We start from the raw sequence: 23858 nt of genomic DNA, 5'->3' as shown, positions 1-23858 counted from the left end.
GAGTCCAGAGGGAACAGGGTGTAGCAGAAAGAAAGACGGAGGGCTGACCCCTAAGTGATTATGACCATCTCTCATGTTCGTGCGGTTTTATGGTTCAAACCCCCCTCCCATACTGCAAGTCATTCAACCCGCCTGCAGCATTAAATTCTCTTTGTGGACGAGAAACAGAAGCCGAGAGAGGTGACGTGACTTCTCCATGGTCACAGTTAAAAAGTGGCTGCAGCGAGCTTTGAACCAGCTCCCCTAATGCTCATCTCTCCTTCTCACCTGCCGGATGGCGCGCTGGTGGTGGGAGCAGAGCCGCGCTGCACCACGGTCCTCGAGTTTGTGCATGTGCGTCATCCCCGGGCTTGGCGCGCTCCCCAGACTCCGCTTGGTGCCCCTCGGCCTCTGCTGACTCTGCTGGGCATCACTCGCCCTGAGAAGCCCTGGACAGACCAGGTCACTGTCTTGCCCCTCCCCCTCCCGCATGTCACCACAGTGGCCGTGAGCCGTGTGTGCGTTCGTGGGATGACGTGGCGGAGGCGTTTCTTTCCCAGCAGGGCCCGCGTCTAGACTTGCAGCCCTGAGGGGGCGCCGGGCATGTGTTAGGTGTCCTCCAAGGACGTCCCAATCTATAACTTGTCAGCAGGCGCGGGCAGACACCGGCCAGAACGCTGACCTTGAGTCCAACGTTCCCGAGAGGGGCTCGGGTGCACTCGGCCAATCAGTGTGGGGTCCCAGCTTGGGGCTCAGGCTCCCAGGGCCGGCAGGGGATCCCCAACACTTGCAGCTCCCCAGGAGAGCAAGGCCGAGCTCTCATTCTATCTCACTCACTTGGGGCAGGCAGCTTGCTAATTGCCCCGAAGGTTTGGTCTTGCACTTCCTCCGGGATTCAGCAGTCAGGGTGGGCTCTCGGGGCATTTCTGTCCACGTGCTCAGACCATGGCCCTTCCATTCTTCCCCCCACCTTCTGGAACAGGCTGGAAAGAGTTCGAGTCCACATCCAGGCCTAATCTCACTCTATCCACGTGACTCCCATCGGAATCTGAGACCCGGGCAGCGGGGGAGGCCCGACCACCACCAGGAACACACAGTCATTTCCCAGATGAAGAGACTCACACTCAGGAGAGCTGAGTAACGTCCCTGAGTCCTCTGGGAAGTTAGCACCGGAGCTGGGGCTTGAGTTTTGCTTTCCTGGCTGCTGTCGGCTTCTTACCGGCGTGGATGGCGCCTGAGTCTCAGAGAAAGGTGTTTAGGGACCCAGGAAGCAACTGTGTTTCTCCCTCTCTTTTCACAGGGAGGGAGTGGGGCTCAGAGGGGTCCAAGTGCTTGCTCTAATTACAGCTCGGTCTGTTTTCAGCTGGGCTTGGGGTGAGCCAGCTCCACAGCCAGTGCCCTTTCTGCCTCCATGAACTAGCCCTCCTCACTTCTGCCACCTGCCCACCATCGGCCCCTCGGACCACCGGTCACCACGCTGCACGCTGCAGGGGCGCTGGGCAAGGATAAAAAGGCACGCCATGGTGTCTATGGGAAAACACAGGGGTGCTGCGTCAGAGAGAGAGGATTCAGGAAGGGTGCTGCTGCCTCTCCTGTCCCTCAGGCTGTGTCCCCAGCTCTTTCAAGCCAAAGCTCCATGGCCTCTCACCCAGCTCGCTCTGCTCCCGCCCCTCAGCCCCCTTGCCGTTTGCCAGGCAAAACCCAGCCCTGGTTAAATTCTCCTTCCTGATGACTCTGCTGGGGTGCCCACCCAGCTGATCATAACCAGGACCTTCCCTGAGTGGGGTGGCCCTTCGCACTCACTCTTTAACGACTCTCCTCACTCTCTCTTCACACCCCAACACCTTCAGCCCCAAAGCCTCTGTCCCACCACTGGCTCCACTGTCTTAGGCCCACGCCCAACCGCTCCACCCCATCCCGCCACCTTCTCACCACAGCAGCCAGGGTGGGGGGTGTTCTCTGCTCACAGCCCTCCATGGACTCCTCTGCACGGGACGACCGAACACCGACCGCTGCCTGAGGCCGCTACCGCCTGTGCCCGTCCCTCACTCCACATGCTCACACTGGTCCCCACCACGAGCACGGTCCCACATGCGGCCTTTGCCTTGCTGTCCCCGGCCTGGGAGGCCCATCCCACTCTCCCTGGGACTCCCTCCCTGCCGCTGCCCACCTGCTGCCCACACGCCTTTATTTTTCTCCATACCCTTCTCCCCCCTGACAGTTTACTCACTGATTTGTCCTTGTCCTCTTTCCCAATTAGGATGTAAAGCCCAGGACAGAGGGGCTGTATCGCCAGGACCCAGGACAGGGTCTGCAGCAACTGGGTCATCTGGAGCGTGGGACAGCTGAGAGGCCCGCCCCCGGGACTGCCTGCCTCTGCGGACTCCTCCCATCTGTCTCAGCGCTGGCCCCACGCAGCATCCCAGGCCCCACCCCGAACCAGTTGCAGCCTCAGACCCTGTGGCCGAGGCCTGGGAACTGGCATTTTCAGCAGGCCCTGGTGGGAAGCTGATATCTCCTGGGGTCTCAGGACCCTGCTCTGCTGGTGGAGCGAGACAGGTGACTGTGTTGCCCCCCAGTGGGGCGCTGCATTCAGGGGAGGATTTGCCTGGGACCCTCAGCCTCTGGCATGTAGGCCTCGCTTCATTAAAACACAGGCCCTGGTGGGCTCTGATTCCTCTGGGAAGCACTTAGCAGGATTTTGTCACAGCTGCCAAGTCCCTGGCACCGGGTCTGACTGGCGTGATGGGGAGGGGAGCGTCACCTCCTGACGGACCGTGGGGGTATGTGTGCGGGAGAGACACCAGCGGGCTCTAATTCAGTGCAGATCTAATGCAAGCAGACACCACGGCGCTATCAGCTGGCCAAGGAAACAAGCAAACACACCCACCCTCCCCCATCCAGGGCTGACAGCAGGGCCAGGGCGGCACGGAGGGGGCAGGCAAACACAGGAGGGATGTACCACCCTGACTTCACGAGGAATGTGGGGCCCTGATTAGAAAGCAGAGCCTACCTGGCGTGTTACAATTTGTATTTTAAGAGTTGCTATTTTCAGGGCCCCATCTCTGTATTGCATCCAACAGGGCATGTTGCCGAAGTGTGTAAGAATCCCAGACTGTCAACCGGAAGGGACCTTGACTGTCTGAAACGGACTAGCCCTGGCTCTCATACCCTCTCTGAGCCTCAATGTCCTCCTCTGTAAGGGTGGGAAGGGGTAGGGGGTGGAGGGTGGGGGGTGGGGGCCAAGGGCGAGGCTGCTGCAGACTCTGACCAACAACTTGGAAAGGGGCTGACCCTCCTGTGCGGCCCTGCCTCCTGCAGCCTCTTTCATCAACCTGAAGCTGACTGCTGGCCCCATTCGTGACAGTCCCCTGGCCTGCTCAGGGCTCTGAGTGACTCCCTCTCGGTTGTGCTCTGGCACATGGCTGACAGGGAGCGAGAAGAGAGACGGGGAGACGGAGGGCGGAAGCAGGGAGGGAGAGGAGAGGGAAAAAAGCTGGCTTGGTCTTCTCCCCCAACCATTAGCAACATGGGCACACTTTGGGGGGCGTGGCGTGGGGGTTGGGAGACAGGGCAGCAGTGAGGTCTGCACCCTTGCTGGAACCCAGCGGTCGTCACCTGCCCACTTGGTGACCTGGCCTGGCTTGGTGACCTGAGCCTCACTTTCCTGGCCCAGGAGCACCGTGAAGCCAAATGTGAGAGTGGGCAAAGCCTCACGCTAGAGCAAGAAGGTGAGGGCTGGAGGTCAGAGGGAGGGGCCTCGGGACAGTCTGGGAGGGAGGGAGGGGCCCACCATGACGGGGCCTGGGGCTGGTCTGATAGCAGCATTGGGATCCAGGGGGATCCCCACTGGGGGCGGGGCCCGGCCTTTACATTTGTGGAAGATGGTTTGAAAGCTCTCAGGGAACCCTGGGACTGACGAGACGCATTTGGAAAACCAGGACGCACTAGAACACGGGTGTCCGACCTGTGGCCCAGGATGGCTGTGCCTGCGGCCCAACACAAAACAGTAAGTTTACTTAAAACATTATGAGTTCTTTGGTGATTACATGTCGCAATGTATTTAATGTGTGGCCCAAGACAATCTTCTCCCAGTGTGGCCCAGCGACGCCCGAGGTTGGATGCCCTTGCCCCAGAACACGCTAGAACACAAGTCCCAGGTGGACGGGATGTTTGGGCTGGGCCCTGGCCCTCCGGTCTTCCTCCTCAGACATGGTCTCCACCCCTCTGTGGACCTTCTTTTCCCCGACTGTCTTGAACTTTGACCTCCACAGTTCAACCTTTCCGTGTGACTTACGGGGTCTCTGAGTGGGCCCCTGGTAACAGCCCCTGTCTCTCACACCTGGAGGTAAAGTTGGAGGGTGAGGTCTCGCAGGAGAGCCCAGAGGGCCTGTGGCCGGGCATCCGGAGACAGCCACCAGCCCTGGGTGACTCTGGACCAAGGAAGGTCCGTCACATGGAGGGAAGGATGGGCTTGGGCAAACATCTAGCCCAGAGCACGGAGCAGGACACCAGCTCAGCGGGCAGGGAAGAGCGGGGCTCGGCCAGCATGCCTCTCCAGATGATGGATCAGCAGTCACTCCACATGGGGGGCAGGGGCCCAGAGAGGCCCCTTCAGAGGTGGAGGTATCAGGAGAGGGAAGGACTGACGGGCTGTCCCCTGCCTGTGCACCTGCTGTCCCACAAATCCAGCTGTCATGGGCCAAAATTCCAGCTCGGCCCACAGACCCGCCACTCCCATGGGCATTGTGAACGGACGGTGTGATGGGTAACTTTAGTGCAGCGACTGGATGGGCCACAGGGTGCCCAGATATTTGGCCACACATTATTCCAGGTGTGCCTGGGAGGGTGTTTTGGGGTGGCATTAACACTTGAACCAGTAGACTGAGTAAAGCAGACGGCCCACCTATCCATCAAGGTCGGAACTGAACAGAAGGGCTGACCCTCCCCCTTCTAAGAGAGAATTATTTCCAAGCTGACTGCCTTTGAACTTGAACGGAAATATCCGCCCTCCCTGGGTATTGAGCTGGTTGAACTCTGGACAGGGACCACGCCGTCAGCTCTCCTGCATGTCCTGCTCGAGGATGCCCCCTGCAGGCTTTAGGGACTGTGCACCTCTGGACTCACAGGAGCCAGTTCCACGCGTGTCAATGGCAGGTGTGTGTCCGTCCCATTGGTTCTGGTTCTCTGGAGAACTGACTCCCGCAGACAGGCTAGTCATAGCCGTGAGTACGCAGAAACTCAGGTGTCATCTCGTTTCTGATTCCTGGGTGACTCCCACTCATGCACCACGTCACGGCTCTGAAGCTGTGTCCTCCGGAAAGCTCTGCGTGGCCCCACAGGCTGACCCCAACTTCCCGCTGGGGTGAATGAAATGCTAGATGCCAGTTAGTACTCAGTGCGGCACGGCGGCCCTCAGAGGAGTGAAATGGGGATTCGCCATTCAGAGCCAGGTCTCAAGTCGAAGGGCCTTCAACCTGTTGGCCTCCTGGCGGAAAGCTCAGCTCTCATGCTCCACAGCATGAAACGCCTGCGGAGATCCTTCTGAATTCAGGAAGAGCTGGGCACAGGAGTGTGAGAGACGCCCCCTTCTCCTGCCGAGGCCCTGAGCCCAGAGAAGGGAGACGGAGTTATTGATGTGACAGGAGGGGTGAGGCTGAACCTTGTAAGCAGTCTCCTGACCCAGAAAAACTGAGAGCAGACCTGTCACCTTCCCCCTTTAAACGTTCTGGTGCTTTCGGTCAAGCATGGGATGAAGCATTCGATTAACGACCATTTCCTCGGGAGGATGCCAACCGAGGCTCGTGATGACAATGTCTCAACGGCAGAACGCCGGCGCAGGGAGTGAGATCCTGTGAGTCCCGGCCGGAAGCATCAAGCCTCCTGCAAACAGAACATGTGGCACCCTGGTGCTTTCAGTAAATTAACCAAGTCCGAACACAACCCAGCTGGACGGGGGTGGCAGGACCCAGGGGGCCCAGGGCCGTGGCAGCTTCAGAGAGTCACTGCGCCCGCCTTGCTCATTGATGAGATTCACCAGAACCCACACCCCACTCTCCGCTTCCACACGCCCTGTTCTCTTGCCCTGGTCCCCAAGCCTCTGTCCTCCCCACTCCACTGTAAGCCCTTCTGGCTGACTGCTGGCGCTCATCTCCCTTCCCAGGGTCTACACTCCTGGCTGTGAGATGGGAGGCGGTGGTTAGTGAGGCCCACAGCCCGGTGGGTGTGAGGACTGGATGACACGGCCCCTGTAACGCACCTGATGGAACCACATCACGAGCTTAGCGTGCCACGGCCGCTGCCACCAGGAACTTGAAATTTGCCTTCCAAACTGAGTAGTCCGGGAACTCGGCACCGACTTCAACAAAGTCAAGGTCAGGAACTGGACCCAAGTCCAGCCGTGTGAAATGCCAGGCTCTTCTACTCAATGCAAACCCAACAAAAAGGCCACCAAGAAATCAGATACATCTGATGCCACATGAGCTGCCATCTGGGCCAGGTGCCCAGGCCATTCCTGTCCCCTGCCCCCATGGTGGGGCCAGTGTCCTTTCCTTGCACATCGCTTTGGCACCTCCCAGGCACCAGGGGTGTCCAACCCACGGCCCGCGGGCCCCATGCAGCCCAGGATGGCTGTGAATGCGGCCCAACACAAAACCGTGAATTTACTTAAAACAGTAGGAGAATTTTTGTGATTACTTGTCACAGTGTATTTACTGTGGGGCCCAAGACAGCTCTTCTCCTTCCAGTGTGGCCCAGAGACGCCCAAAGGTTGGCCACCCCTGTATCTGATCTCATCTCCACCACCAGCCAGGGAGAGGCGCGCACTCGCCTCACTTGAAAGATCAGGAAACGTGGGCTGAAGGGCTCAGCAGCGTGTTCCTGTGACTCAGGCAGCAAGTGGGGCAGCCGGGCTCCAAACTCCGCTCCACCGAATGAGCGCTGCGGTCTGTTTGACCTGCCTGCTCAAACCCTTCGACGAGTTAAGGGGTGGGGGAATGCAGCAGAGGGACCAAGTGACAGTGACAGCACCCCCAAGGCTTGGTGCTCACGTCCGTGTCTCTTCCATCCTCACAGCGACCTGAGGTCGCCGTCCCCACCCCCACAGCGAGGAGAAAACGGGGTCAAGGCTTGGGGCGGGGGATACCTTCCCACAGAGCACACCGCCAGGGACTCAATCTCGGGACCTCAGCTCCTTGCTCCCTGCCTTTCACGCATCCTTCCCTCTTAGAAGTCTCCCCCCCCCCCCCCCCCCCGCTTCTTTGAGAAGTAGGTCCGAGCGTGCATGGATCTGAGAGAAATAACACACGGTAGGACGTGATGTGCACATCGGCACAACCATGTCTCCCTAAACCCTTCAAGCACATCTGTAAACATCGGGGAGCGTGACAGTGTGAGCCCTGAGTTCCTGCAACACTGCCCTTGGAACCCACGGCCTCAGCGCCCCAGTCCGCAGCAGCGCACCTCTGCGGCGCTCGCGCGTGGGCACATGCTCCCCGTGAGCTCCTCTTCCCCCGTGACCCCCTAATCAGTCTCTTTTGCAAAACCAGTATTGTCAACACCAAAGACGAGCTCCCAAGTCAACCTTTCAACACGCCACAGGAACATGTGTGTGGACACGTTAAGAATGCCCCCCGCTGCCACCTGAACAGAAATTCTCTGCGTTGTCACGCACTTGGTGGGGCTGACGGCTTTCAAAGGTGACCGTCTCCTCTCCAGCCCAGCGTCTAGTTTCTCTGCTGTAAACAGAAAGTTCTTCCACACGCGGCCTCTCACGCATGCCAATGAGCAGAGAGTGGTGGAAAGGTGCCAGGGGGTTAAAATAGCGGTGAAGGCAGATTCGGTCTGGGGTTTAGCTTAGAGAAGTCTGAGAGGCACTTCTTGTTCGACTCCTTCACTCTTTCTAGATGTCTGCAGGCCCTACTGTGTGCTGGTCACGGTGTCAGACCCCGGAGGCAGCCAGATGTATGACCGAGCTCCAATGAATGAACCCCCAGTCTGGTGGAGAAGGCAGATATGAAATACGTCACTTCTGTGACAGAGGTATGCAAGAGTCCAGTGGGAACACGGAGGACAGAATACTCCACTGTTCAGAAGAATCTGGAGAGGCTTCCTGGAGGAGGCAGTGCTTTCTTCCCGGGAGAGCTGGTAGAAGAGGCGCATGCAGGCTGAGCCGGCCCTGTGCACACGTGGAGGCCTCACGTCTCTGGGCGGGTATGGACTAGTAGCCTATTTTTCTGCTTAGCATGGCTTCCTGCCCTCTCTCCTGGTTCTTTTGGGGAATCCCTTCCCCTCAACATGGTCCCAAAAGGGCTGTGCATGGGGCCCAGAGAGATGGGCCCATAGTTCAAGTTGGCTAAATTAGAACATTCCACCCTCTGGCTATAGGAATTCATTCAGGGATGGTCATGAGACTCAGGCAGAGCCGACCAGAGGCTTTCGTGGGGTTGATAGGAGAATCCGGTGGAAGGGAAGCGGAGTCGCCCTGTTGCGGGTGGCAGGCGTGCTGCTGGGTGGGGGAGAGCCTGCTTGCCAGACAGAGTTCGCGGAGACCTACGGAGCAAGATCTCTCCCTCTCTCTCCGTATTTCTCTGAGGTTGAGCCTCAGAGACATCAGATATGCTGAACTTGCACATTATTTAAAATACACTTTCCTTTTGTCTGAAACTGGCTTGATCTGGGCTTCTATCTGATCTCATGGAACAACTATGACAAATTGCTGCACCCTAGTAACCTAACAGGACAAGTGGGCAAAACGAGAATTAGGGGTCACATCACGGAGGACGAGGCCGCAGCCTCCAGACGTCATCCTGTGGGCACACTTTGGAAGAAGCCAAGTGACGTGGTTCGGTTTTGTTTTACAAAGACACCTGCAGCCGGCGGCTGAGTCGGGGTACACTCCACTCGTGAGTCCATGCAAATACAGTGAGGGCTTCCACTTAACTGCGTGGAGCCGGGGAGGGGGGGGCGCCCACACTATGAAGGCACCGGAGGCCCTTTCCTCTTTAGTAACTAAGTTATTTAATTAGCAGTGAATATTGAATTTTTCTACGTTAAATAGTGGAGGCCACCCTTGAAAGGACCATCTCTCACACAGCAAAATCCCCTCAGGTAACACGACACATATCACAATTAGCAAGCCCATCGATTAATAAAGGAAACAAAGGCCCAGGCACCCCGGGAGCCTGGCCGAATGCACTTCTCCACAGCTAGCTCTCTGGCTGGGCAGAGCCGCTGTGCTTCTCCACAGCCCTGAACTTGAACTCATCGTCTTGGCTGAAAGCCTCTGAGCATCGTACCTTCTAAAAGCACTAATGCTGGGCCTAGTAACTGAGCCCAGGCCCAGGGCTGGCACCAAGGTTGGAGACCCTCTTTAATAGGCGAAGTCTGCCCAGGACCCATGGGAGACACAGGCTGTGACCCTGAACTCTGAGCTGGCACACTGGTGGCGGGACCTGCTTCCAACCCAGGCTGAGCCCCGGGAACCTGGCCTTGACAAGTCACAGCCTCTCTCCGAACCTCCACGTCTCCACTTGTAAAATAGGTGGAATCATAGCACAGGGCCCACACCCGGGCACTGCTGCCTGGATCACAGGAGCTAACACAAGAGCCTGTAATGATGGAATTCAAACTGCTGAAATGTTTAGGTAAAAGACGTATTATACTCTTATCACAGGCATTCCACGCTCACCCACGCATGCGTTTCGGAGAGTAAGGCACTGTCCGTGGCACTGCGGCGACGCTGCTGAGGGGACACGGCTCCGAGCTCGGAGCCACAGAACCGAGTGGGGAAAAGGCATCAGCCGAACACGCAGCCAAACGCTCCGCTGTGACAGTGGAGGTCTGGACGAGAGAGGACGAAGGATAGGGCCCACTGTGCTTCCCTTCCCAGTCATGGTGGCCGTCATGGAGGGGACGATGCCTGACTTGGATGTGACATTGTAACAACAACGTTCTAGCCAAACTGTCTGTGCCGGGTGGCGTTTAGTTAATGGAAGGTAGAGGTGCCACAGGGTCCAGCAGGTGGTCTGATCAAACCCTCCCCCTGTTCTCTCCCACATCCCTGGGATGGCATTTCCCCTGCACCCTCGCCTCCTGGTCTCCAGCTGGGCTGGCCCCGCAGTGCAGGACTGCGGAGTGGGAATTGGGGTTCCTTCGGGCAGTGGCTGGGTGCAGCTGCATCTCCTCCTAGTGGGCCAGCGTGTGTCGCACAGTCCCTGCCTCGGTGGTACTGCCCAGGCTTGGGTCTCCCTGAGCGGGAGCTCTAAGAGTCCTGCTCCCCTGCAGGGCCGGCTCCAGGGCTCCATGACGCCACCCTCGCCACCCCTGGCTCCATGTCCGTCCAGCACCAGCGTCGGAGCAGCAGGAAGCTGTTGCCTCATCCTCAGCTGATGCCCACTGGCTCCTCAGGGCAGAAGAGGGCCCGCATGCCACCGGCTCCCTGGACGAGGAAACACTCAGGGCAGTTTCCATCCCGCCTGCATTCCAACGTGTCTGAACAAAGGCCAGTGAATTGGTCCCCCTGAGAGATGGCGATGGTGGAGGCACCAAGGGGAATGAGGAAGATTTCGAACTTCACAGACTTAGGAAGAGGAGAGAGGACGGTGGGGGCTGGTTCCCAGGGGGACAGTGCTGCCAGTTCACAAACAGATCGTGAGCGCATCGGGCGCACGCTTCAACGTTTGATTCCTGCGCTTCAGTCGACTGCCTGTCACTCGTCTCTGCCTTTGTACCTGCACTTCCAACCTGTAAAATCTCCGCTTGCAGCACGAACAAGAGCTATTCCACGATGTAGACTTTCTATTCCTTTTTCAAAGAAAAATAACAGTGCTGTACACGTCTTGATGTGGTGAAATCTCTCGTATTAAAGAAAGCTTGTTTACTATTGCAGAGAGAATTCGGTTCCCACGTCAAGTACCTCCCGCAGTGGTGAAAAGGAAGAATGTGCATCAGTGTGGACCCTAGCAGTCCATTCTAATGGGTAGCATCCTCCAACCTGAAATACCAAGTTCAGTTTTTTTCTTTTACAAAAGCACCGCATGACGTTGACCTCTGCAGCCGCCTCCTGACTGGCTTTCCTCACCTGCCCTGTCCCTTACAACCCCTCTGCGTGTGGCCGCTGCCTTCCCTTCCTAGAGTCCACTAGTCGTGTCTCCGTGGTCTACAGAGAACGTCTGGACGCCTCGGTCCAGCAGTTCAGGCTCTTCACGATAAAGCTCTAGCCTAGGTGGCCTCTCAAAAACTAAAAACAGAAGCGCCACACTATCCAGCAATCCTGCGTCGGGGTGAACACCCCAAACGCTGGCTCACGGCAGCATATCCGCAACACGAGAAGGAGGATGCCGAGCAGCTGCCGTCAACACCTGAAGGATCGACAAACGGGGTCCAGCCACACGGTGAGACATTGTTCAGCCGTCACAAGGAAGGCCGTTCCGACACCTGGTCCACCGTGGAGGACACTGCTCAGCGAACTGTGACCACACAGAGTGAGCCAAACACCGTGGGGTCCCACTTCCGTGGGGCCCCGAGGATCGGATTCACGGACACGGCAAGTAGGACGGTGGGTGTCGGGGGCCGGGCGGGGAAGGCGAGCTGTTTAGTGGGTGTGCGTAGTTTCAGCTCCTGGAGAGGAAAGAGTCCTAGAGGTTGGTTGCACAGCCACGTGTGGTCCCGTAACACTACTGAGCCATACGCTTCAAAGTGGTTAAGATGATACATGTTATGTGTTCTTTACCGCAGCTTAAAAAATAAAAATAATGCTGGCATGCTTTCCAGCGTCACGCCCTGGTCGGCTACAAAGCTAACCGACGCCTCCCCAGCACGCCCCGAGCCTCCTGCAGGCTGGCAGCGGCCGCAGGACAAAGCTGACCTTTGACGACTTCCTGTGCAGACAGACTGAGCGTGAGCCCAGGGACGCCACTGGTCTGTGAACCTGGCAGCCCTTTCCTGGCGTCAGTTCTTTCTCCGGGAAAACCATCTCCCCCCTGTCTGTACCTGTTACAGTGCTGGTCAGAGTTCAAAGCCCAGCTCCTCCATGAGCCCGGGGAAGGCCTAAGGCACAGTGAGCGCTCACTTCCTGGAACTCTCAGAGTGTCTGGCACCTACCTGTCCACCTACCTACCTACCTACCTGCCTCCCTCATGATTCACGTGCTGCACTCCCTACACTGTCTTCACCAGTAAAAGGGGGGCTACACTGAATTAAACTAAGGTACACACACACGCATCTATACCTTGTGTGTGTGTATGTATCGTGCATGTGTACACGTACACCCTGGCATGTGGTGGCCAGTGCCCAAACATGGTAATATTATTACTAAGAGCCAGTGTGCTCCTCCCATAGGACTGAGGCTTCTTACGGGTAGAGTTGCCTTGTCCTCACCTCCCTGACCTTCACGCCTGAGCTCTGACCTTCTCCATCACTGATCATCGAACACCTCGAACACATGAACACATCGAACACCACCATCGAATGATGAAGCGCTCCACTCAGGGAAGGTCTCAGAGCCAGAGGGAAGAGCATGGGAACGAAGCTTCAGAGATCACAGCACCCTCCCTGCACGGTGACGTTCCCCAAAACGCTGCCCGATCTCCCAGCACGGTGCTGTCATCTTGCTTTGCAACATCTTCTGCAAAACGGCCTCGGACTCACCAGGGCCTTTCAGAAGTCTGCCTTCTGCTTTCCTGTTCTGCTCCCAGATTTCGGTCCCGCTGCTCCGACCTTAAGTTGAGACAGAGGTCCCTCGTTCTCAAATTTATTATCTAACATTAACACTCTCCGCCTGCTTGCGGGAGCAATTTCTCCCAGGAGATGGAGACTCACTTTAAGGAATAAATTGGATTCTCTTGTATCTCACTCTTCCGTCATCACAGAGCCGTAAATCCTCCGGGCGCCGGCTCGCCCTTAACGGAAGGGAACCCGAGCTCTGTGCCTGGAAGTGGCAGCTACTCCTGAAATGGAAGGGGAATTTCTCTTCTAAATGGCTCTTCTGCCTGGCTGCGGTTTTTGGTTTTTTTCATCTGAAGATTTCTTTCTAGTTGCTCTGACCCCGGCCCATAGGGCGATGAAGGAGGTCTGAGATCTGATGAGAACTGGCAGGTTAGTTTGACACCGTGGTGGGAGAGAGAGACTGGGGGGATATCTGGGATACAAAACTAGGTTCTATCAGTTTTAGCCTATGTGTATCAGTTATGGTCATTCGATTATGAGTCTCACTGGACGCCCAGGACGTGGCGGGCAAGCATTGTGCTGTTGGTTTAAGGGGCGTTTCCTTCCATTCCCGCATACACCCATTTTACAGATGACAAAACCGAAGCACGGCAGGAGGAGCTGTTCGGAGCCCTCAGGGCAGGTTTACGTGGTGCCACCAGGGCTGGGACCCCGGCGGTCCCATCGGAAGCTCACGCCTGACGGACTGAGATGGGATAGAGCCAAGTGCAATTGTGAAGTGCCAACATGTAGGTGCTGTTAACATGATTTCTAGGGCTCTGAACTTCAATAATATGGATGTGCTTTTCTAAGGCACTTTCCCCCCAGTTATGGAGTTTTCAAAAAGGATCTAGGAAAAAATATATAAGAGAAACAGAAGATAATTTTAATCAGTATTAAAAAGGCACAACTTCTATAAAAGTCCGCAACTGTATATAGATATATATGAGATAATCAATATATACATAAATAAAACATGACTGTTAAAAAGACAGAAAAAGGAAGTTCTTGTGTGAGAAGCTCCATCCTTCGCGGAGAAAGTTAATCACGCTTTGACTTTCCGCATTGAAAGGATGACGGACTCATTAAAGAAAGTTTCAAAATAGCAAAAGAAAGAAAATCACATGAATGTTCCCTTCAACCCCAGATCATTAGGAAACTTCTTCTGCGTCTTTTTCGTTTAATAATCAGGCATTTCTTTACATAGTCATGACATTTTATCAGCTATAATTTCCCCCCAAGATCACAAGAATCACCCTTCCGTGTTGCTGGGCTTCATAGCCAGCGTTATACGTGGGTGTCGTCAGTGCCTCGAGTTTCTCACCAGGAGGCGTGCAGTTTCCCTCCAGGTTGTGTCAGAGGTCTCTCTCCACCGCCGGGATGAACAGCCTCGTGCAGAGAACCTGCCTGCAGGCCCGACTGAACCGATACCTTCCAGTGAATTTAGTGGGTCAAAGCGTGGGAACATTTAAAAAGCACTTGACTCTATTGCCGAGTATCTTTCCTAGAGGGTTGTAACAATTTCTACTCTCACGAGCGACCACACACCCACGCTGCCCAGAGAACACTTGTCTAGGATGCTTTGTCTTAGGAACTACCCGCGCTCCCCTCAAAGCAAAGCCTGACCCAGAGGCCACTGCTTCTAGGTCCTGAAGGTACACTTCTTCCTGGCTCCCTGGGGTCCTGATCAGGCACGACGCACGCGGAGCTGCTGAGATGCTCCTCTGCGCCTGTCTCCCTAGGCTGCTGTGAGCCTGGCGGCCGGCCCACAGTAGGCGCTCAGTGCATCAGGGTTTTGGAGAAAGGGACCATGCATGCATGCATTGTGGGTTCTACCGTGCTGTCTGGCACACAGTAGGTGTCAATCAAATACTAACTGAATGACCATGAACCTGTGACGTTTTCTTTCTGAACCTCTCATTTATTCAACTTCAGATTCTTGACCAACTCACTCAGTCCCCTCTCGGGGTGGCCAGAGGCATCAGCACATCTACCGGCCGGCTCCTCCGGAAGCATCTCTCCCTGGTCTCCTGCCCCACTCCACCCAGAGCCGGTCAGGCCCACACCTCAGGCACGAGCTCCCTGCACCGGCAGCCTGGAGCTGGCCTTCACCTCTGCCCCCTGGAGACCCAGCTGTCTGCGTCTCACGTTCTGCCCCTTCAGGACTCACTCCCTGCTTGCAGTGGGTCCGCCTCGGTTTTCCAAAATCTCCTAGAGGGCAGGCGTGTGGAGGTCCATTTTTTGAGACCTGGCACTGGTGAGAACGCACACCCACACACTCGATCGGTCAGCTCGTGTCCACGGCCTTTGAGCACCTGACAAATCCCAAACTGTGCGGCTCCTTGGCCTGTGTGACCTGTGGTTCTGGGGACGCTGGGAGCACCTGGAGTTTGCTGGCTGTGAGTCTGTCTCCAGCCACGGCGCTGTGTCCGTGGTAAGCCCTTCAACCTGGAAACCCACGAATTTCAGATCCACGAGGGTTTCTTCAACTATCTCATTGATTACTTCCCCTGCGTTGTCTCTCTTCTCGCTCTGATGCTGGAATGACTGAGCTGGTCCTCTAATTTTCTCACGTTTTCTATTTACCTTTTCGTTTTATTGTACAAGGGACGCCCTCAACTTTATCTCCCAACACATCTTCTGGGCGCTTCATTTCTGCTTCCGTATTAATTCATAAGCGCTCTGACGTTTGTTTGTTCTCCGTATTTTTGAAGAAAGCCGGTATTTCTTGATTTACAAACGGGATTTACAAGAACCCTTTCTCATCCCTCTGAAGATACTAATCATAGTTATTCTGGTTTTCTCTCCCTGCAGAATTTCTGTTTATCCCAAGCTTTTCTCCGCTGTCCATTTGCCTGTGTTGGATCTCAGCGCTCACGTCAGGTTTCCCAGGTGCCTGATGACCCTCAGCTGTGCTAACCCAGTTGGGAGCTCATGGTGAAGGAGTGGGCTTGCTGACTGTGAGCTGCACTCTAAGAGGTCATGGGGACACTGTGATGTCACAATCTATCCTCTTGGCTTGCTCACACCCCCAGTGAAACCGTGTGAGCTTCCTGCCGAGAGGAGGAAGGCCTGGAGACACCGACCCAGCCCCGCCGGAAGTGGGGTAGGGAGTGTGACTGCAGCACCTGTGCGGTTTACACCGAGCTAGACTTGGGTTTTTGGTCCAGGCCCTCAGCGCCAGGAGGTCGGTGCGGGCAGTCCAGATGCCCTCTATCTGACTCTAGGATACAAGCCTGCATCTTCTGCTTGGGACAGAGGAAGGGCCGACCACCCAGTTACTCAGGACGGTAAGCAGATCTGGGGGGTTTCAATATTTCTTTATTTTATTTTATCATTTCATTTTATTTTATTTTACTTTTTCTTAGAGAGGGGGGTAGGGAGGGAGAGAGGGAGGGAGAGAAACATGGATCAGTTGCCTGTCGAAAGTGCCTCTTCTGGGGACTGAACCCCCAACCCAGACATGTGCGCTGACCAGGAATTGAACCGGCAACCTTTCTCTTTGTGGAATGACGCCCAACCCACTTAGCCACACCATTCAGCACTGGGGTTTTCAGAACTTTCAAAAAAAGGGTTCAGGCTTACGGTCATGGTGAGGGCACAGGAAACGCGGTACTCGGGACCTCCCACAACCACATCAAAATTCCAGCTAAACGAAACCACCTAAAATCTCGCTTAACAGCAGTCCCCTAACTAAGGTCACAGAGGCCAGGCCCCATCGGACTGGCTGGTGTTCGGAATGCCGGACCCTGCACGTCACTCTCACAAAGCTACGAAAACAAAGCCGTGAAGGAATACGGCTACTGGCGGATGCACTAGACTGTTTGCCCTCCGTGCTGGGGTTGAGATGGCAGCAGATCAAACAGCTGCTTGTTCCCCTGTTCCATGAACTTGACATTGGTTTTGTCATACGGTCGCCCCCTCCCTATACCAAACGGGCAGGTTTAATGCATAGAAAATCCCTTCACCCACTTCTTTCTCCAAAGGACAGGGAGGTTGATGGTTATACTGTATAAGCAATGGCACGAGGCTATGGGGCGAGGTGGACTTGGGCCGCAAGGCTTAACCCCGCAGCCGTGGAGAGCCGGCGACAGCCCAGCGGCTGCAGAGTAGCAGGAAGCACCATCCAACAGCCACCCGAGGGTGAGCATGTGGGGCAAAGCCCAGCCGCCCCTGCCCGAAACAAAAGGAAGGGAAGCTGGCCTCCCGTGAGTCAGCAGGCCACGGCAGTCCCCTGAACGGCAGAGATGAGAAGACAGGCGAAGAAGCGGATGGGCCAAGCTCAGATGGTGAGATGTTGGCATACCCAGCGCTTCGCAGACCGCAGAGCACGGGATCTGTGGAAATGAGGGGGGTTGAAGAGGGGCAGTAGGGGGCCACCAAGGTGTGACGTGAAGGAGAGGCCGAAGGTGCCTTTCAGCCACATGCACTTCAAGGAACTACACTAAGTAACCACCCAAGACAAACTACACCAATAGGGCGACGCTTTTAACGTCATATATTCAGGGTTCCCACGGTAAAGTTATTCTTTAAAGAAACACTTTCAAACAATATGCCTGACTTTCGCCTCTTTCCCGTCAGACAGTCCCTCCCCGTCTCCTGAGGGGCTGGGTGCCGTCAATTCCTGAGCCTTTCAAGGATTCTTTAGTGTCGATCTGTCCATCCGCTCTCGGTTCTTCCTGGGGGCAACTTCAAGTTCAGTTTCTGGTGTGCTTAGTCACTTGCTGCTCGGTGTCTTCTCTGCAAACCCCCGAGGCTTTCCCACATCTCCTCTTCACTCTTCCCCTTCCTTGGGAATTTATCGTTTTTCAAACATACCTTACTGCCATTTACTTGGTTTCAAACAAAGAAAACATAGACATGTGTGCTTACTCTACCGTCTTCACTGGAAGTGGGAATCCTTATCTTCCTTAAGTCTCCCAAAACTGTGTAAGTCAGGCGGTCAGCAAGTGTGGTCAGGGAGGGGCCTCCGTGAATGTACCAGGCATCCTGGAGCCTCTGGTGGACCTCTGCTTGGGTCCAACCCACCTTGCTCACAGGCCTGGACCTGGCAGTGTAGCACGGGTGAGTAGAAGCCAGGCCCCTGTCCCCACGCCCTGAGGAGGCAGCGGAGACTCGGCTCACAGCCAGATCCCGGGCCAGCACGGAAGCTTCCAAAGAGGAAGGCACCCGCCACAATGCACACCATTGACTCCCAGGTCCAGAAAGGAACAGGGCAGAATCCCCTGCACGGCCACCTCACATCACGGGACCGTTCTAACCTGACACTGGAGGGACAGGCCATTCCTGTCTCCAAAGACAGTGGAATGGAGAAGCAGAGGCCAGCCACCAGCCAGGTCTGTAAGTGGCGGGAACTGCGATAGGGCCACGCCCAGGCAGACAGGACGCAAGCCAGCAGGCTGTGTGCGGAGGCTGCACAGCAAGGACCAGGTTGTGCTGTTGCTCATGGTCTCCGTGCCCTGTGGCTTGCAGGGAACGTCCGTGAGCAAACTTCCCCTGCTGCAGACCGCTCCCAGTGCACCCCCACCCCGCACTGTCCCCCCGCCCCCCCCCCCCCACCTGGCAGCCCGCTGACCTGTGGATGATGTGGCGCCTCTGCAGGTAGTCCAGCGCCAAGGCCAGCTCACAGATGTAGAGCTTCACCGCACCCTCCGTGAACTGCACGTTCTGCTGCAGGTGGTAGCGCAGGTCCCCGCCCAGCAGCAGGTCGGCCACCATGAACATGTCCTCCTCGTCCTGGAAGGAGTACCTGGGAGCACAGGGGACAGAGCTCCTTAGGGACAGAGGCCTCCAGCGTCCTCACGACCAATGTTCCCATCTTACGGACGCACACACCGAGGCCCGGGGAAAGGCACTGGCGTGGCCCGAGTCACAGTGCCATCGACAGAGCACAGAACCCCGGGCTCTGGCAGACACGTGGCATTTTAGCCACCACCAGGCTCCGATGTGTGACTTTGTTTTTGGCGGATGCCTGAGTGCGGTGTTTTCAGGACTTGCAGTCCCCCTCCCTGACAGTTCCTCTGTTCCCCACACACATGCCACTCCCCAACAATGGGGGTGGGGCTTGTTTCTGCAACCCTTGGATCCTGTGACACTCTGGTAAGTCCAGGGACAAGCCTCAGGGAACCTGCAATTTCTACTTCCTGCCTCTTAGAAACCGGCCAGAGCCCGAGCCCCAGGGAGAAGCCACGAGAAGGACAACGAAGGCGCTCCGGTCAACAGCAGCCTCAGATGAGTAGTCAGTGACAGGCAGTGCCACCTGGGAGCCACGGAGGAGGCCACCTGGGCCCCGGCATGTCCCACGGCAGCCCCTGCCGATGTCATGTGGAGCAGGACCGCCCAGTGGAGCCCGCCAACCAACAGAACAGGAGACAACAAAACGGCTGTGCCCTAAGCCATTCCTTAAGCCTGCTCCTGACTGCCATGGGGGGCTGACACGGCACCGGATTCATTTAAAAAAATACACGTAGGCTTTTTAGGGACCGCAGAGCCAACACACTGAACTTGGGAATGGAGTTAAACAATCACAAAGTAGAGTCACAATGTCATAAAACAGTGCCATATCCCACAGAGAACCGTGGGACAGAATGAGGGCATCGTGACGTGTAATCACAGAGTGACAGTGTCGTCATGGAAAGTACACCCATGTCTCGCATCTTCGAGTGTTAGACCTGGGCCAGCCAGGCCGTTCTCCTCTTTGGACAGAAGAACAAACTGAGGCCCAGAGGAAAGAAGGAAGTTAGTGAGCCAGGGCCAGGGCAGGGACAAGAGCCCTGATCTCCAGCCCTCCCCGGTGCTCTTATAAGGACATGCTGGGACGTGCGCACACTGTGTGCCTGTAACCTGGGCGTGCAGCCCCTCGGAGGGGACCTGACGCTTGTTTGCCCACAGGAGGTGACAGCCATGTGCTCACAGGATGGGGGATTCCAGGGCTGGAGAAACGCTTACAGGCCACCCAGGCCCACCAGCCCCGTATCACAGAGATTGGGAGCCAGGGACCGGAAATGGTGGCCCAGACGCCACAGGTCTTGTTTGTGTCACGAGCCGTCCACACAGTTTAGAGTCCAGGCCAGGAGGTCGGAGCCCCGTGCTGTGCTGCCCAACCACAAATTCAGCAGGTATTTACGGAGCACCTGCCCTGTGACCAGCACTGGGCTGCGTGCCGAGGACACTGGGACAGAGACTGCCCTCTCTCTGAAGGAGCACACAAGGTCCCCTGTAAGAGGGGGGCTGAGGCCACAGCGCTGGCCGTGCAGGGGGACAGGCATGCTAGGAGGCTCTCTGGGGTGCAGCCAGGCGTGCAGAGGGAGCCGGCTCTCCAGAGGTGGCGTGGGTGGGGGGTCTTTGCAGCTGAGGGGTACACTGGGTCTGGAGCACATGGGGACTGTGACTCAGATACAAGAACTGCATGAACCCTCTGGTGCTGGGGGTCCAGGATTCTTTGGGGTCGTGGCTCCTCCCATATTCCCATGTCCAAAGTCTCAGCCACTGACAGTCACAGAGGGGTGGTGGTGCAGCTTCTTCCCTCCAGTGTGGCCCCACTTCAGGGCTGGTGGCCTGGCTGCCAGCCCAGGCAGGCACCAGAGGGCCAGGGGCTTGCTGGCTGGTCCAGGGCCGTCTGCAGGGCACTAGCTGGACTTCCCATCCATTGCAGGAGAAGCAGAAGCTCAGTCTGGCACGTGGTCGCCGCCTCTCTGGACGCATCGAAGGAGTGGCTGAATGTCAACGGCATGATTAAATAATAAAGCAGGCCCCACCCCCGGAACCCCACGAGGTTGGCTCACAGGCTGGGGGCCCTGGCCTTTGCCAGACACTGTGGGTCCTGGGTGGCCGTCCAGGTAACGTATCTGAGCCACGTGGATGGACAGAAAATCAAACAAGGGGGCTCCAGACACACGAGCCCACAGCAGGTAACCGGACGAAGGCCTTGGAAGCCCTCTTCGATCTTGTCTTTGGACGTGGTCAGAGCCATGGGCGGTGACTGATGTCTTCTCTTCCAGGCAATTTCAGAATAAATGTATCTAGTTCCTTGAGAAACCCTTCTTCAACTTTTGTGGGAATTATGGTGACTTTACAAATTAAAGGGAATTAACCTTTCCAACCTTTCCGTGAATAGGAAATACTTGGTCTTCTTTTAGGACTGGCAATGAAGTTTTATAATTTTCTACTTGAAGGTCTGGCATAGATGTATTTTTATTCTGAACTTTAAGCAGATTTCACTGCTGTTGTGAATGTAATCTTTTAAAACAAGGTTGACTAAAACCGGTCATTGCCAGGGGAGACCCGCCCTCCAGATTGTGGCCGTTCCCCTCGACTCTAGAAACCTGGCCGATCTCGTGGTGGTCAGTTCGCACGCCCTTCCCTCCGGGCTCTGGGTCTGCGCATCCTGTGAAGGGGACGGTATCTCCTACAGAAACCCCTGGGTACCTCCTCCCGATCCTTAGGCCTCTTGGTCTTTGTCTCGTTTCACTGTCGGGGGCCTCCAGTGAATCATGGATTGTAAGAGGCGGTGGTGGGCATTTTTGCCTTGGTCTGGACTTCAGTAACGTGTTCTCACCGTTAAATAATGTGTTCACTGTAGGCATTTGGTGAATTCATTTATCCAGTTTTAAGAAAGTTGCTTTCTACACTGCTGGGAATTCTTACCAAGAGTGTGTGTGCACAGGTGTTTTTTTCAACAGTAAACTGTCTGCATTTCTAGACTAAACCCTACCTGGTATATAAACTCACAAACATACACTCAATATATGTACGTACTTGTGTACACAGATATGTATGTAATTATACATATTGGATTCGGGTTGCCAATGTTTTGCTTAGGACTTTGCATCGAATGTGCCACACTTTCCTGCCCACCATGGTCCTACGGCCTGACCCCCAGTCTGGGTATCAAGGTCAAGCCAGCCTCACAGGAGGACGACGTGGGTTTTGTCTCTGCTCAAGAAGAGTGTGCGAGCGGCCTCACTTGCTTGTGGGAAGTCCGGTCCACGTGCTCTCTGTTCTGGGCCCCGCCCCCCTCACTGCTGAGTCCTGCTCCTCCCTCTCAACAAACAGAGGAGCAAAAGTGACCAGGGGCTGGGAAGTCCCCGTGCCTCCCCTGGCTGCTGGCGTTGGCTCACCCAAACCCTCCGGTGCTCCCCAGGATCCATGTGGGCATCCTGAGAGAAAGCCTCCTCTCCTGGGTTTGCCAGGCTGGAATCTGTGCCCGAGAGGCTGCCTGGATCCTGCTGCCCTGAATGCGGACAAGACGCACCCTTTGAGCGAGGCTACCCAGAGCCCAGCAGAGCCTGCGCAGAAGGGAGTCCCTCCTGGTACTCCATACACTCATGGGCCTCGATGACTGGGCTTGCGGGCTTGCGCTGCTGTCACTTGGAACTGGAAGCATCTGAACTGATACATCTTCCCCTTGGCTCCTGGGGAGAGCGGCGGAGACACTCAAAGGAAACTACAGGACTCAGCCACACTGGGCCTCCTATGGAAGCTCCATCCGTGCTCTGACCATGGGTGGCCGGCTGCAACACCGCATCAACAACCGGGGCGCTCTGCACCCTCCCTGCTTGGGGCCGCTGCCCACGGTGCCTCACCCAGCCTTCCATCTGACTCTCTGGCGGGGCAACACGAGTGCTCGGGAGAGAAACTTGCAGACCTGAATGGATTCTACAGCAGAAATCCAAAATGCAGAGAGGGCGCTGATTGGAGCCCTAGCTCCAGGCTTGGCTCTTTCTCGCTGAAGGCCCACTTTGCCCTGGGCCCCCGCCCCTGCACCCCCAAAGACACGTGATGTCATTATTGGAGAACAGAGGACAACCCTTCATCCGTCTCTCTCTCTCTGCAGTGCCGCACCATTGCACAGCTCCGTGCCACAGTCCCTTTGGCCTCCTCTCGGGCTGGAATTCTACTCACACCCTCCTGCAGCCCTGGAGACAACAGAGCCGCCAAGGAGGAGTCCGTGCTCTGCCGCTGCAGCACTGCCCTGGGGCAGTCTGGGTAACGGGCTCCCCTGGATGAAATGGCAGATGGGAGCTGCACCAAGAGAGTCAGTCCATCTCCAGTGTCTAGAATCCAACACTCATCCCGTTCAGCGCTGGGGGGTGGCCGCTGTCATCCTCAGTTTTCCAGTGGAGGAATGGAGGCCAAGAGAGGCCGGCGTGTCCACGGTCACTACGTCAGGGTCCTTCTTCAATAGCATGTCCTGTCCCCTCTCACCTACCTCGGGAGGCCTGCAACTAAAGCTCAGCTCTGTTACCCACGAGTGAAAACACGCGTGAGCACATCTGAGGGGGGGTGTGCACAGTGGGAGAAACCGGAGTTAGACACCCCACACGGGTCCCCCTTTGACTTCATCTCACCTGGCCCAGTGCCCGGCACCAGGAGACCCTCCCCAAACTGTGCCATGATGGGGAAGGAGACAAGAACCTCTGCAGGAAATCCCAACCTTTCCGACTCCTCCTGCAGCACCAGGCCACGCGGCCATGTCTAACAGTCGCCTCACTTCATTTCTTTCCTGGGGCAAAAGGAGCTGAGTGCCCAGAGATGACTCCGTGGGATATTCATTCCGGGGCCAAAACCAGTGGCCAGGACACGCCACGTGTCTCCGACACTCGTGTCCTGCCTGTGCGGTACCTGCAGAGACACAGATTGGGCGTCTCCTGGGGCCACGTTCCGTCCAGTTCGATCTTCCGGGGGAGCAGTCAGAGAGGAGGGTCACCCACCACGCTCACTCCCAGCGATTCTCAGGGATTTAACGTCCAGCAGGAGAGGAGCTAAAAATACCCTCTCAGGCTGCAGACATTTATCCACTCATATTGTACAAAGGAAAAGGAGCTTTTCACACTTGAATTCTACTTGATGCATATAAGTCTCTTGATAACATTCACAATGTAAGCTTTTTTTTTTTCCTTTTTAATTTGACTTGAGTTACAGAGTCCTCAGGCCATTCAAATACCCTGCCCCTCACTGCTCTCTGCACCAGGCCGATCCTGCCCCTGCTTCCTTCCCAGGAAGTCAAATGTTGCTGGGCAGCTTCCATCTGCCCCCGTGAGCCACACAATAGCAAGGGCAGACTCTCAGACGCCATCCGCTCCCCAGGCCACGGCAGTTTTGGGCAGGGGAAGTAGTGGGCGATGCAAAGGCAAGCTGCAGGCCCGACCCCCCGCAGCCTGCCCACTACACAG

At 56.2% G+C, this 23858-nt stretch overlaps 1 protein-coding gene across 3 annotated transcripts in view; it reads right to left on the bottom strand.

Moving 5' to 3' along the window:
• Positions 1-23858, bottom strand: part of STK32B (serine/threonine kinase 32B) — a 161979-nt gene that overhangs the window by 43376 nt on the left and 94745 nt on the right. For all 3 annotated transcript variants that reach the window (XM_045183054.2, XM_053923389.2, XM_024573815.3), the window contains one exon: positions 18260-18433. In XM_045183054.2, the coding sequence (XP_045038989.2) occupies positions 18260-18433 (174 nt within the window). The remainder of the gene's footprint in view (positions 1-18259; positions 18434-23858) is intronic.

This window comes from Desmodus rotundus, chromosome 4 (genome assembly GCF_022682495.2).
Source record: "Desmodus rotundus isolate HL8 chromosome 4, HLdesRot8A.1, whole genome shotgun sequence".
Lineage (NCBI taxonomy): Eukaryota > Metazoa > Chordata > Mammalia > Chiroptera > Phyllostomidae > Desmodus > Desmodus rotundus.
This window is presented reverse-complemented; position numbering and strand designations above follow the sequence as displayed.